General features: G+C 40.7%; 1 protein-coding gene across 1 annotated transcript in view; it reads right to left on the reverse strand.

The window, feature by feature from the left end:
* Positions 1-370: 370 nt before the first annotated feature.
* Positions 371-14,785, reverse strand: part of EPHA4 (EPH receptor A4) — a 150,098-nt gene continuing 135,683 nt past the window's right edge. Inside the window, exons 14-18 of the mRNA XM_039256908.1 lie at positions 14,044-14,193; positions 10,394-10,587; positions 6,861-7,016; positions 5,625-6,524; positions 371-905 (exon numbers count right to left, since the gene is read on the reverse strand). Of these exons, the coding sequence (XP_039112839.1) occupies positions 6,410-6,524; positions 6,861-7,016; positions 10,394-10,587; positions 14,044-14,193 (615 nt within the window). The 3' untranslated portion in view covers positions 371-905; positions 5,625-6,409. The remainder of the gene's footprint in view (positions 906-5,624; positions 6,525-6,860; positions 7,017-10,393; positions 10,588-14,043; positions 14,194-14,785) is intronic.

Raw genomic sequence — 14,785 nt, forward strand, 5'->3', positions numbered from 1 at the left:
GGTTGTCACCTGAATGGATTTGTATTCTAAAATTACCCCACTGCTGAGGTGAAAATGCCTCCATCCAAAGCTGTAGAATTACTTATTAAGGTTAGTGTGGCAGTTACAAAACACACTTCTAGATACAGGGCATTGAACACTTCCGGGCTGTCTTTCTAAGGGGACGGGTGGGGTCTCCAGGCCCGCTTTCGCCTGTGGCCTCTTCATCTCAGAACTGGTGGAAAACCAGAACTCTCCGGTGTAGCATTCCACAACATTCGCAGGCAGGTCTAAGCATGAGGTTAGACACTCACGCGCACGCACACACCCGTGCATATGCACACTCACACCTATGTACACACATCGAAAGAGATAGTCAGCTCATATTTAGTCTAGGAAAAAAATATATTTATATCACTGCAATGGCACACCCTGGGTAAAATGTGACTTCAGCAATGCATATCATAGGCAGCTCATGGGAACTGGCTTTGTTTTGTGTGGTGGCACCTAACCTGGTGTCCGTTGTAAGACCTGTAGCCTTGGGTCACTTGCTGCTGCGCCAAAGCAGCAGCGACATACAGGAATGAGATATGGAAATGCATATAAATAAAACCACGAGGAATTTAGGAACGAGGGCTCCGTGGAGCTGGTGCTGCGAGACAGTCCGCTCCTCAGCGCCACAAGAGAACAGGTGCTGAGCCTCGCACGTTTGCTGCTTCTTTCACTGGGAAAGAAGATTTGAACGTCAGCCATGTATTCTTTTCAGGTACGGGTGTTGTTTCATCAGTGTCTTTGCTCCAGAACTGGCATCGTGGACGCAGAAGAAACACATTTCGAAGGGACTGAGGAGGGTGTGTTCTGTTTTCTTCTGTGGGCTTTGTGATCGACAGGAAGGGCTGTGAGGCCAAGATAGCAGAATCTACTCCCTGTAGAGAAAGGAACAAGATTTTAGACAAAACATCAATGCATGCGGCCAGCCAGTTGTCAGCCAATATTGCAGGAAAGAACAGAAGCACGTAGGAGTCGGTATGGCTCAGTAAGAAGTAGCTCAGGAGGGAGAGCGTGAATTCCTGCTTTCCTCCTCTGAAAAGTGACAACTATAGTAACAACATCAACAACAAAAATGTTTATTAGTAGCTCAATTATAATAACTTGGGGAAGGTACTAGTCTTCCTCCTATCACCTGGATGAGGCTGTTGCATCACAGCAAAGCTGGGCAGCTTGCTCATGGTCACGTCATAGGTGGAGAAGGAGAAAAAGGGGATTAGAACACAAAGGGTCTGAGTCGATAGCCATGCCTTAACCACTGTGTGAACAGCCTCTCTGTGAAATGAAAACTCTGATTGTGAAGGTTCATCTGTGCAAGAGGAGAAAGGCTTGGAGTTGGTAAAATGATGTGAAAGGCAAATTGTATTACAGTAGCACCCAGTCTTTTCAAAAAGGGGAATTCTGTGTCATGGGAACAGATCCAGAAACACGACCATCCACCAATATTCAACGATATGATTGACAAAAATGCCAACTAAGAAATAAAAGTCACTGAACATTTTTCTTACAAAGGAACTTCTAATGGATGCGAATGTCTGGTAAAGGGCTCATACAAGGTGCACCGAACAGGGACAAGGGAGGAAAGGTTGGGCCATGGCACAAGGAAACATTTGGCATGCCAGTGCGAAAGGTTCTGGGGGCTCAAGCCCTCTGAGAACTAATCAGTCACAACTGCCTCATTGTGTAGCACTGAGCAAGATCAGCATAACACAATGGAATCATTGTGGCTCCTCATCGCCCTCGCAATTATCAACACAAACCAAAATAAGCAATTTCTCTCCTTTTCCTTTGTGACAGTTGACTATCAAGATAGCTTCAGGGACCGTATCTCCCACTGCAACGGCAGTGTTTGGCTGTGAATGACCTCAGGTACAGAGAGAGCAAAGATTAAGACCAGAACGTATCTTCAAAGACAACTTCGCGTATTTTATTAAATCAATCTTGTATTTGCTTGTTTTGTACCTATGTGTGTTTGTCGTGTGTGAGATATAAACCCAGTTTAGTGTCTTTGAGGTAAATAACCATGATTTAGTCTTGTAGAAAATGCTTTAGTCTATTTGGAGAGAGAGAAATGAAGTTTTCTTACAAACTATTCAGTTAGAGATGACTTCGTAGGCAAATTAAAATGATAAATGTGGTTTGGGGCACCTGGGTGGCTCAGTTGGTTGGGTGTCCGACTTTGGCTCAGGTCATGATCCCACAGTCCATGGGTTCAAGACCCGCATCGGGCTCTGTGTTGACAGCTCAGAGCCTGGAGCCTGCTTCAGATTCTGTGTCTCCCTCTCTCTCTGCTCCTCCCCTGCCTGCTGTCTGTCTCTGTCTCTCAAAATAAAATAAAGACATAAAAAATTTTTTTAAAAATGATAAATGTGGGTAAAGTTATAACTACCAAGCCTTCCTTTCAAGAAGCCACTTGTCAACATCATTCACTTCGACAATCATGGGGAAGAGAAGAAAGAAAAGGAATTGGATCTACTGTTCCAACTGTGTCTTCTCTGGAAATCAGTTAAGTTTATCAAATGTAGTTTCTGAAACCTGGCTGTGCAGGGATTTCATCAGGCAGACATGTCTTTACACGCAGGACAAGGAGAACATGAGTATGACCTTAAGACTGTTGGAGTACAACCAACGCCATATGGATAGGCACACTATTTGAAGGTGATTTTGTTTTGCTGCTAGAAATTCTATTCTTAGAGGAGAAAAGGGTGTCCCCAAAACCCATTTGTCCCCTTTCAGTTCACCAACCATCTTCTTCACTAAATGCCTAGATATAAATATATGGTATGAAATTGGTTTGTTGGGGTGCCTGGGTGGCTCAGTCGGTTGAGCATCTGACTTCGGCTCAGGTCATGATCTCATGGTTCGTGGGTTCAAGCCCTGCATCAGGCTCTGTGCTGACAGCTAGCTCAGGGCCTGGAGCCTGCTTTGGATTCTTTGTCTCCCTCTCTCTCTGACCCTCCCCTGCTCACGCTGCCTCTCTCTCTCTCTCTCTCAGAAATAAATAAAACATTAAAAACTAAAAAAAATGAAAATAGTTTGTAACGGGAAGTGGACTATTTGGGACCTCAGTGTGTATGTGAAAAGGGTTGGATGTTTGAAGTGTGACAAGTGTAGGAATATGAAGGACTGTATCTAGCTGGTGCCAGAATATTCTAGAGTGGAGAAAAATAAACATTAGCTCCTTTGAATTCAGACAAGCTCTTCATCGTGGGCAAGTGCTTGGACAGAGACCAAAGCATATGATCTATGTGGCATCATGAGGGACAGATGTGACTTTCGCCGTCTCTAAATAAACAAAGCACTGTGTCTCTGAATCCGTTATGAAGACATCAAAGTGTCCTTATCATCCAATTCTATTCCTTACAATGAGATCTAACTTCTGCATTTCACTTTTTTCAATTATAAAACAACAATGTCATGAATTTCAAGGCTAGGTGATAAAGGAGTATTTGGTAGGTCTACCACCTTTTGTACAGATACATGTTTAATTTAAATCAATTCCTCACAAATCCATTTAAGGTGAAGCAGTTTCATGTGCATGGCTCCTACCAATGAACTTCATTTCACCTCACTCCAGCATGTCGCAATACATTTGGGTTCGCGAGTGAAAGATGGATGAGTAATACTTGGAAAGCCTTGCAGAAAGAGTCCACCTTCCTTCTGTGAAGTTCAGTGTGTTCTACATAAGAGCACTTCTTATACACTTACAACAACGCCATGTGTTAGGAAAGGTGTTATTATTGAAATATCATCATCTCTAATTTACAGGTGGAGGACCTGAGTTATAAAGAAACATGGAATGAATTTCCCAGTGTCAACATCATGGTTGGCTTTAGAATCCATAGCTGTATGGATGCCAGAGCCTGGCTCCGTGCCCTGGGAAACAATGCAACCTTCCATTGTCCTATTTCTCTTCTAGAATGTGTCACTTCACAGAAGCGATAGGGTTTCACTTTTACAGCTACTAGATATTATGGTAGGCACTTAGAGAGCCCTTCTTCGGCCTTTCCATTGACCTAGACTCTAACTCCTACACTGTGTTAAAATTAAGATTCAGAAGGCAACCTTTGAATGTAGTAAGATTTCACATTCCACCTTTCAATCCTTGCCTGATGGTTCCAAATACACAGATACATGATGAGAAATAACACAATGACTGCAGCCTAGTGTCCAGCATTAACTTGTTACAGTATCTTAGAACTGACACATTCTCTCTTTTGAACTGTTCTGCTTTGAGTATGTTCAATGTTTAGAAAAATAGCTCAAGTCTTAAGTTGTTCCCTTGAAGGAAAAGCAAGACTTCTAATTATTCAGTGGATGCCAGGAAATGCTCTTTTGACTTACAAGATAATGCCATAATGCTATCTTATTTGAATTGGACCATGGAGATTGAAAACAAAATACTCCACAGCTTTCCTGAAGGAAAAAAATAAAAATAAACATATACATTTTTTTTCACAACGAGCAAAAAACCCCACCTACGTTTGTCAACTTTGAACATGAATATCCAGAACTCTTAGGGTTCAGCAAAAGTGGTGATAAAACAGAAATTGTTGGAGTAGTTTAAAAAAATAAATTTCACATTCCTTCTGAACAGAAAAGCTTTTACAACCAATGTTGCAAAAAGGTTTTTACTAAACTGTCATGACTTGACAGCATCAAATTGAACATGCCTTGCTCCATAAGAAATAGCTTTCAGCATAAAACCAAGGTGGGGGGGGGAGGTCATTAAAATCAGCCAAGTTCTTGTTTAAAAGTAGTGAAAATGGAAGAGTTTAAGAAGTTAAAATCTGTCCAGGCAAAAAGAGTTAGGTTGTTTGTTTCTAGGAATAAACAAAGCCATTTAATTCATGTTTCAAGAAGAAAATTCTGGGATTAAAATAGAAGTATCTAAGGCTCATGGTCTTTAGGGATGAGATGTTTTCCAGTAGGTTACATGCTAATAGTGAAGACATCAAGGTAAGTCCCAAGTCTCACTCCTGACTTCAAGGTAAATCCTCCCTGGCTGACCTTGTCTGGTGTATTGGCTACCAGAACAGGACAGAAAATGAGAATAATGGACAGACCTTCCAGGACTTCTCAACTACAGCAAAGTCTCCAAAGAATGACCCAAGGTTACAGGTGATTATCTGGTACCCAAAAGATACTCAGGAAAATATTTGTGGCATGAATGATGGGCACTAAAGTGTAAGAGGAACTCTGTGTGAGAGACCCAAGGTTACAGGTGATTATCTGGTACCCAAAAGATACTCAGGAAAATATTTGTGGCATGAATGATGGGCACCAAAGGGTAAGAGGAACTCTGTGTGAGAGAGCCAGTTGGGGTCTGGGTGCCATGTTCCCAAACCTGACTTGATATGGTTCCTACTTCACTTCTTCCTGGAGGAACAGTAAGAAAGTCCTAGTGGGTTTCCATACTGGCCTCTTCTCCCATAGTCAAGAGAAGACTGAAATCCTGAAAGAACCCCAAACTGCCTGACAGACATGAAAGACTATTTATTGGTCAGTGTTTCAAATTAGATCAAGTAAAAAAAAAAAAAAAAAAAAAAGACAAGTTTTCACTGAAGAAAGATGCATTGTGGATTCTTTTGCCTTACCTTGTAGGTCTGGGGTTGCTTCTTTATAGGAGGGAAGTGTGAAAGTTCCCTATTCAAGATTGTCACGGTCCACTATCCAAAAGGTAGTTACAAGAAGTTTGTAGAGTCCCAAAACATGACTTGATATGCCACAGCCTCAGGCCCAAAGAAACAGACCTTGTTTGTCCAGTGAGGGGGAGGTGTTTGGGTTTTATTATTATTATTTTTTAAAATCCACTTTCCTTTCCTTTCCAGCTCCTTACGTCATTATAAGCCACCAGGTGGCCTGACGAGCTACGTGGTTTTCACCTAGGTTGTTTTCCATGGCAAGAACCAAGCCTCAGAAGCTACGACTGAGTCCTTCCAGAATGTTCCTGGGCATGGTATTCATTCCAGTGAGAGCAAGATGACTGTCATTTACGCCACAAACAAAACACTGTAGTTGTAATTCCAAATGGAGAGAGGATCAAGGATGTCTCAGAGAAGCTCAGTGTCTGGCAGCAAATACGGCATCAAAACTCGGAGGTGGTGTTCTATTTATATAGGTACATGTATTTTACAAACTGGTGACGGACGGAGTACTTCTGAGAAACAATTTGTTCCAGGTCTTCATTCAAACGACGGTCTGTCATTTCTGTAAGCCCCACAGTCTCAGCAATCTGTACACCAGGCAACGCTGAAGGTATTGGAAGTTTCCTTTCATTTCAGAGGGCGAAGACGGAGTAAAAAAAGTGCAGTTCTTCAATTAAAGTGCATGGATGAGGTAAACTAATTTCAAGAGTTTTGAGTTTATTCAGTACACTGGCTCAGACGGGAACCATTCTGCCGTGTATCTGCTGCATTTGGGTTCTCATCGCCTGGACGCTGCTCAGAATCTTATTCTGGTGTGTGACGGCTGTGATGCCAATCCTTGCCAGGTCACTGGATGTAGGGGGAGAAGCGAGAGGGAGAGAAAAAGCCATGAGGGCGGAGAATCTGGTTCTGGGGCTTCATGCAGACACACATTTGAATCAGCCACAGTTCATACAGCACAACAAGGCAGGTGTGTTACAATGTTTAATTAAGCAACTGAATGCAACAATGTAGGTGCTTTAGAGGCTGTGTAAAAATTATACTCCATCAAAATGAAAGGCATTCCAGGTTTCTTTTCTTTTTTTTTTTTTTAAATGAGTAGGATGATAATGCAGCTCAAAGCAGAAAAGAAAAATACTATTAAATCTAGATTTACCCTTTGGTGTTACATCGCTGAGTACTTACTCCTGGTTCATGTGCACTATAGCCTCTAGTGTGGTATAACCAGCCGCTGTGAAGTTATCCTTATACCGGTCCATTTTAATGGCCTGCAGCCAATCGCCCACTGATACCACAGCGGAGAATTCAGGGGAGCTGGGATCCAACAAGGCGGTGTTAGGTCTGGTGGAGGAACGAGAAAGTGTGGACAGACAAGAACTATCAGCAAGATAGCAAGACTCAGAAGTCAGACTGCCTACGATAGGCACTGAAATGCCAAGGATGGGCTTTCTAGAGAGACTGCCTATCGTCAAATGTCATCATGTGGTTTTTTTGGGGGGGGCCCCTAATCTCACAAAGTTGCTAAACCATGTATCAAGTGCCCTATCTGTCCTTGATTCCACTTCCCACATTTGTTTTATGTGGACCTCTTAGTATACTAATGATCATACCAGTCTTTTCACATCTTAGCCTCGGAGAAAGATTGGGGGAGACCTTGTGGCTGATACTGGTTCAGTCTTTGCAGGAAGACGGAAATTCCTGCCAGCCCTGAGTATTACATGCTTCAGGACAGCAGCTACGGAAACCCTAATGAAGTATAAGTAAAACAACAAAAAAACAAAACCAAAACCAAAAGAAAACCAAAAAAACAAAAAAAAACCCACACAAAAAACTGTGAGCTTGCAACTTGCCAGACTTGATGAAGCGGAGAAAATGCCAAGAGTTCGAGTCTAGCATGCTCCCGGCCAGGTTTGCAGGCAGGCTCAGTGCATTCAAACAAACTTGGGACAGCAGGGAGTTAATGTCCTCTTTAATCAGCCCACGCCTGACCAGCACGTGTGCCAAGACGGTAAGGAAGAATGGCCACTTTGATCACCGCTTGGATTGTGGAATGCGCTTCTCATATTCCCTGGCTGGGGCCCTTAAATTATCATTTCAATGAATTCTAAGCACTTTCTATGAAATTATTTATTAGTTTATGCATTTCTTAGGCCAGGTGTTTTATGTTAGGTCATTGTCGACATTGACTACAGATCATGGCAGGAATTTTGCCTTTCCTCGTGATATTGATATACAATGAGCCATCTATTTATGGAAGTATTTATTAAGAGGCTCATAGTGATCTTTATCATCACACTACTTAATAATTATTGGGTAGACTTTCACCGGGTATTTTATACTACCTTTACTTTAATCACCTCTATACCAACACTGCTATTTGTTTATTATATTTTCTTGAACTCCCGTTTCCCTAGAAATTATAGAATGTGGCTGATCTTAGCATTCTGACCTAATTTTCATCCTGAGGCTGTGTTACTTTAATATGAATGTTTAAACTGAAATATCATCATTACTGAAGTTTTAGCCAAAAAAAATATTTTCTTGTGAAAACAAAACTAAATCAGTCTAATGTCTTGATTAATTTCCTGCATGGCAGAATTAATCCAATTCCATTGTTTATTTTATCATTTTTACCTGTTATTTTGGTTTGCATCATTCTCATGTGACTATTTTAAACAAGACTTGTTTTATCAATCAGTCTTGTGTCTGAATAGTAGCTTGCAGTTGTGAACTTTTATATCTATTCACTCAATTAAGTCTGATTTTCTGAGTAAAATTATGTAAATTTTTATGACAAGAATACTCAAGATTTAACCCTTCCCCCAATAACCAGTATCATAGAATTTTAGACTTTAGTGTTAATGTTTATCAATAATATTCATTATTAGATAAAGAGCAATAGTTTCCATTTCTAACTTTAAGCCAAGAGTGTGACTAGGGCAACACGAAGGCTCTAGGTACCTGACAAGGTCAAAATGACCTTAGGATGAAAATATCTTCATTCTAGATCAATTAACTCTAAGGGTTATTTGCAAGCCTGCTCTGGAAGTCTTTGTGGAACATTACGACATCTGCCTAATTTTGTGCTGAATCACATACACTGTTATACTACATCCCATTACCAGCAAGCAGTAATAAGCATCAAAGCTACCGAAGTACCGTCAGTGAGAAAAACTGCGAATTGAAAAAAAGTATATCCAATAATTCAATTTGTTCTCAATTTGTTCTGCATAATGGTACGAAGCACACATTCTGCAATATTAGGAGCTGAAGAGCTTAACCCAGCAGTAAAGCGCCAAGTACCAGTGAACCAGCCTTTGGACCTTCAGACAAAATTTATGGGATGTGGAGCTGGAGACCCAAAAGCTGGAGGGAGTTCACCTTGGAGGAGAAGAAGCCAGCGACGCCTCTCGGAGAACCGAAGAACAAAAAATAGCCCAGGGAGGCTAGGAGATTCTTTTTAGGCCGCTTGGCTATCAAGTGGCAGAAATAAGATGTGAATTCAGCCCAGCCCAGTGTTCTTTCAGAAGAGCTTGATCATTAAGCTCTTGGGATGCGGCAAATGCCAAGGGATCTGAAAGCCCAAAAGAGAATAGAGGGTATGTCTGCTGCTTGTTTCAGATTCTTCGTGCACTGAAACAATCAGTGCACACCTTCTCTTCCACAACCATTGGGCTACGTGTTCGGAAGACTGGAGGAGAAGCTCCCTACACCGACTGAGACTGGAAGGCCTTGGACATTGTGGGAAAAAACATCTTCCTATTTTTAGCTCAGGGTCATGATGAAAGAAGAGCCTTGGAGAATCGCGGATTTGGAGATGAGTAGATCTTACTTCTTGCAGGCCTGAAGCATCTGATTATCTTATGCTAGTCTTCACCTGAATCATTTAACTACCAAGGGCAGTCTATACTCTTTTGGATGGGACAGGTATCTAGGGATCCTGAATCTTACACCAGAGAGGCTCAGTCTCCAGGCTGAAAAGTTCCTATTGAATTGCAGGACTTGGAATATCTGTACCTTGTTTCTGGCTGGTAGCACTTCTTCCTTTTGCTCTTTCCAAAGAAATAACAACCTATTTTACAGATGGTTCAATTATATTCATTTTAAAAACCCTTCTCAAACATTCATCCATATGCTTTGTAACTTGATCAGGTTCTATTTTGGTCCTGCTTCCTTCTACTCTTGAAAGACCCAGTAAAGAGAAACGTTAGGAACTGAAACCAAATGAATTTTTATTTGCTTTATAAGCTCATACGCACCTATAACCCATCATAAGTGAACTTAAAACTACGGTGTATGAAGAGCTTTCCTCTACTCCCTATTTTGTACTGATGTGTTCCTTTCCCTTCCCTCAAGTTTAGCATCTAGTGGCCTGAAAGTCTTCCCAAAGTACATTCTATCTTTCTTCAGAAATGTTCAGGTCCAGCATAATAAGGAAAGCACTTAGCTATTTCTTTGTTGCTGGGTTGTTTTTATTTTTTTTTATTTTTTTAAATTTGTTTTTTGTACTACGATTTGAGGCCTAACAGGTGTTAGGCTCTTCGAAATGGTGAACAAAACTACCATAAATACTCCATTAACTGAGACAGAAGCCACCCAGGTTGCAGAGAGCTGTGCAGTGGCCTCTGACTAAAAGGCAGGAATTAAAGCGAGCCACCACTTGCCTGCCACCTCTAATGTGTTATTTCATACATCACTATTAAGTAGGCATGGCTGACCTGGAGCTCTCGGTCCCCGTCCTCTTCAAGCTGTTGGGGTTGCGGATGAGTTTGTCTAACATGTTGACAATCTGGCCAAATTTCGGCCTATCACTTCTCTCCTTCTGCCAGCAGTCTAGCATCAGCTGATGGAGGGCGATGGGGCAGTCCATTGGAGGAGGTAGCCGGTAGCCTTCCTCAATGGCTTTAATCACCTATCAGAGAGAACAAAACAGTATGTTAAGCTGCCAGAGAAGCTGCGGTCAGTGGTCCATCCTCCTGACCGGCAAGTTCCCCCATACGTTCAGCTGCCGGCAAGCTTGAGCATGGGAACAGCACCAACTTCTTCGCAGAAGCCAAAGCTGGACCTGAGTATTGCTGGCAACAGGACAGGGAAGCCAGCTGTGGCTCTGCCCTGTTCTCAGATGACAGGCAATCCCAATGTGAAATTCTAAAGTGAAGATTCATCAGTGTCCAGAAGTGGTTAGAACACAATCAGATCAACAACCTGGTGTTGGGCTGGCTCTCAGAGATCACATCGTGACCACCCTCCTTCTTCTGCTATCCAGCATCTCTAAGCCCTCCTAACAAAAGAGACTCTGGCCTACTGTTCAAGACTTTCCTTAAGAAGCACTAATAGTTGCATCCAAAATGGAAGTCTCTTTGCATCATTTTAAGTCTGTCCTCTTGCTCAGACAGCTCTTGAGTCAAAATAGGAGCCCACCTTCCAGACCTCCCAATCCAGAAGACACTCCCTCTCTCTAAAACAGCACTGTCCTCAAACCCTCCAGATAGCCAACTATTTTTCCTTTTGGAAGACCAAAATACACCAAGATACCAGTTCTACATTACATTTGTGGGTCTTAGTTGGCTGGCAGTTGGCCAATTAACAGTTAAAAAGTGTTACTAAGTAGATTTAAAAAAAGTAGTAGCAAAGAAAATTAAAAAAATTCTTTTAGAGCACTGATATTTTGAAGGGGACCTTTCCACATCTAAGGAAAAAGTTATAATGGTAGATGATCATTATCTTATTGCCCAGAGTTCTCCCTGCCTAACTATGACATAAGTAAACTATTCAACAGCCTTTCTTCTAATTCAAATTCTTTGAATCTGTCTTCACAGGTACGACAGTATTTTTCTTATTGGCATTTTGCTGAGCCCCTCATCTTTAAGGTATAGCCCCCAGTAATGTAATATTATATGACTCATGCCAAACTTAAGGAGGGGAATTATTTCGTAATTTCTTGGCTACACATTGGCATTATTTATGTGAATCCTATGAAACTCTAGAAGTCTTTTTATTTGTTTGGAGATTTTTAAAGAAGTTTTATTTGTTTTAAATCAGTTATTAATTATTTATTTTAATTTATTTGTGTGTGTGTGTGTGTGTGTGTGTGTGTGTGTGTGTTTACTCTACCCAAATGAGTAGCTGCTAAGGAAACAACCAGAACTATAGCCATCTCAATGACCATGTTGGATTCACCCTGCAGTGGTGTTTATTTACTGCTCCATAACTGGCCTTCAACAGAAAACAATTAATTCCACGGGGTCCAGTTTCTACATATCAGTATGACTATTGTCTATGTAGCTGGCACACAGTTTGACAATCCTCTTGTGATTTATTAAGCCCTCTGATCCTTTTTCTCCCATGTATTTTTGCCAACATCCTGTTGTATTAGTATTATTTACTACTCCTTCTAAAGTAGACTTCTATATGCTATCTTACTAAACATTATTCTCTTTATTTCTGGCAATTACATTAAGTCAGTTTGATCTTCTGACTTTCTTTTATCTTTCCAGGTGCACGGTGTTGACTCTAGACTTGATGAAAACATTTTACATTGAATTGATGAGAATGAGAGAAATATTGGGCTAACGCCAGGATAATACAATTTGTTATAAACCCTCAGAGTGCTTAATACTCTTTCATTAGCTCCCTATCCACTGCCAGCTTGGAAGATGGCTTGTGGGTTAACAAAGCATATTTTCTCAGTTTACTGCTGAATGTTTTTGGGGGGCTAAAGAGTAAAACAAACAAAAAACTTGGTAAGTTTGCCATATTTTCAACAGTTATTTTGACTCTATTCACCATATGCCAAATGAATTCTACTCATGGAAGTAATTTCCCAGTTACATTTCCTATTGAGAACCCAACAGAGACAAATGCATGGGAATGACAGATTGATATTATTTGCGGGAAAGAGACGGCTTCAGATGTTCTTCCGTGGAGAAAACCAGACCACTGAAAGTTCGAAACAATAAAAAATATGTTAACGTAATATAGAAACTGTCAAAACTATCGGCCTGAAAATACTTAGGGCAGGAAAATGGACCAGAATCTTCAGATTTGCTGCTCTTCTGAGCATTTGGCCACGACTGCCAACTGAAGTTGAGTTTAAGCATTTAATCATTAAAAGAGTAACTGTATGCGCTACTTGCTCATTTTGGCTGTTCTGGTCCTTCTGCAAAGTCTCTCATCTGAAACCAAATGTTGCTACAAGGTAGGTACTGGAAGGTGTCTGTAGCACAATTACATCAAACAATACATTCCACACCACTCACTTCTCTAGTTTTTCCAGCCTGCAATTACCTATCAGTTATGCTAGTTGCTGGCTTTCTTCCTATCTGCTATGAACCTTTCTTTATAACTTTCAGATAACACAATGTCAACACGATCATTCCTCTTAATCTGGTTAGCGAATTCTTTTTGCCCCAGAGCTGTGGGCTGCATTAGCTTCTCTGTTGCTCTGAACATTCTTTTATTGATAAGGCAACCAGGATCCTATTTCTTGAGTTCTTCATTTAATAGCCAAGGCTTTGCAACTTCTTGTTATTTCAAGACAAAGCAGATGGGCAGGTAGCATTTCACATCGGAGAGAATTTTTTAAAAAAAGACTTTTTCTCAAACTATAATTTTTATTGATAAATCGAGTGCCAAGACTTTGTAAGCACTGTATGCTAATATTTTACTTCACACATATAACTAACAAGTGTTCTAGGAAGACCCTTTGGTCCAAGTTTTTTTTTTTCCCCTTCCTCTTTCTCACTGGAGATGTTTGTAATTAAATTCTATTACTCTGGAATCTTATTAGTGTCATTATTGAATGCTTTTCTGAAATTGCAGGCATTGTGGATACTCCCTTACGAAGTAGTCCAGATGGTACATTTAAAGGGATGTGCATAATTTACAAAGGGTCATTGAGTGAAGCTTTATTTTAGAGTCCTCAGGGGCAAGCTCTAATTACAACTATGCCAGCTTTAAAATATTCACTAGTTCTCTTCAAAGAAACCCTCGGTGTCAATTTTTTCACAGGTGAAATTTGTGTTTTTCATATATACTTTATTTTCTTAGATATCAAAGTGGAATTTTGTTGTGGATTGGAGCATTAATCATGTAAATATATGTTCCTTATACCCCACCTCTCCATCTATCTATAAATCTATCACGTCGGCCTTCCACACTGTCCCCATTTAGGCGATGTAATTTCGGTCTTTGAAATCCATGACTGTGAGGTTTAACTAGATTACTACACACATTTGTATTGAGAAATGTAATGAGAATCTTGAGTTTCATGTATCATTTCAAGCTCCGGCCTCACTCCATCATACACTGATGCAATCCTTCCTGAATCTCAATGCAGAGACATATATTTCAGAACATAAAGACTCACGTCTTGATTGGACATATCCCAATAGGGTCTCTCTCCATATGACATAACTTCCCACATAACGATTCCATAGCTCCATACATCACTCGCTGATGTGAATTTACGATAGGCGATTGCTTCTGGCGCAGTCCACCGGATAGGAATCTTGCCACCCTGTGAACATTCGAGCCATAAGTTATTCCCTAAGTACATCACTGATGTGCCATTTTAGTCCCTGAATGTTCTTACTGTTTGCCAAGTGGGACAACAGCATTCCTGAGATAGCTCTCCAGACAATAATATGAGACTTGTTTGTTTTAACTAGTCTTCTAGGTTGAGACACTTCTCGTGTGTTTTCTTTAGTCACAGGGAAGTGAACAAGTAACCTGTTTAATTATTTTTGAAAAAGCCTACCTATTATCTGAGCTCTGCTTCAGGCAATATTGGAGGAGAAAGGAAATCGCAGGATTTATAAAATGCATATGTTACTATGGTATATCTATGGGTGTGTAGCTGAGGCTCACTTTGACTTCTTGCTGAATTCTTTTGGCCAGCAGCACAACGGCGATATTTAATATTGTTTCTGAAATCATGAACTAAGGAAGTTAAGTATGAAACTTTCTATCCTCCACACTGCTATCCTACTTTTTTTTTTTTAAATGTTTTTTTTTTTTTTTTTTAATTTATTTCTAGGAGACAGAGAGAGAGACAGCGTGAGCAGGGGAGGGTCAGAGAGAGAGGGAGTCACAGACTGAAACAGGCTCCA

The sequence above is a fragment of the Hyaena hyaena genome, unplaced genomic scaffold (assembly GCF_003009895.1).
Source record: "Hyaena hyaena isolate Hyena2069 unplaced genomic scaffold, ASM300989v1 scaffold_595, whole genome shotgun sequence".
Classification (NCBI taxonomy): domain Eukaryota; kingdom Metazoa; phylum Chordata; class Mammalia; order Carnivora; family Hyaenidae; genus Hyaena; species Hyaena hyaena.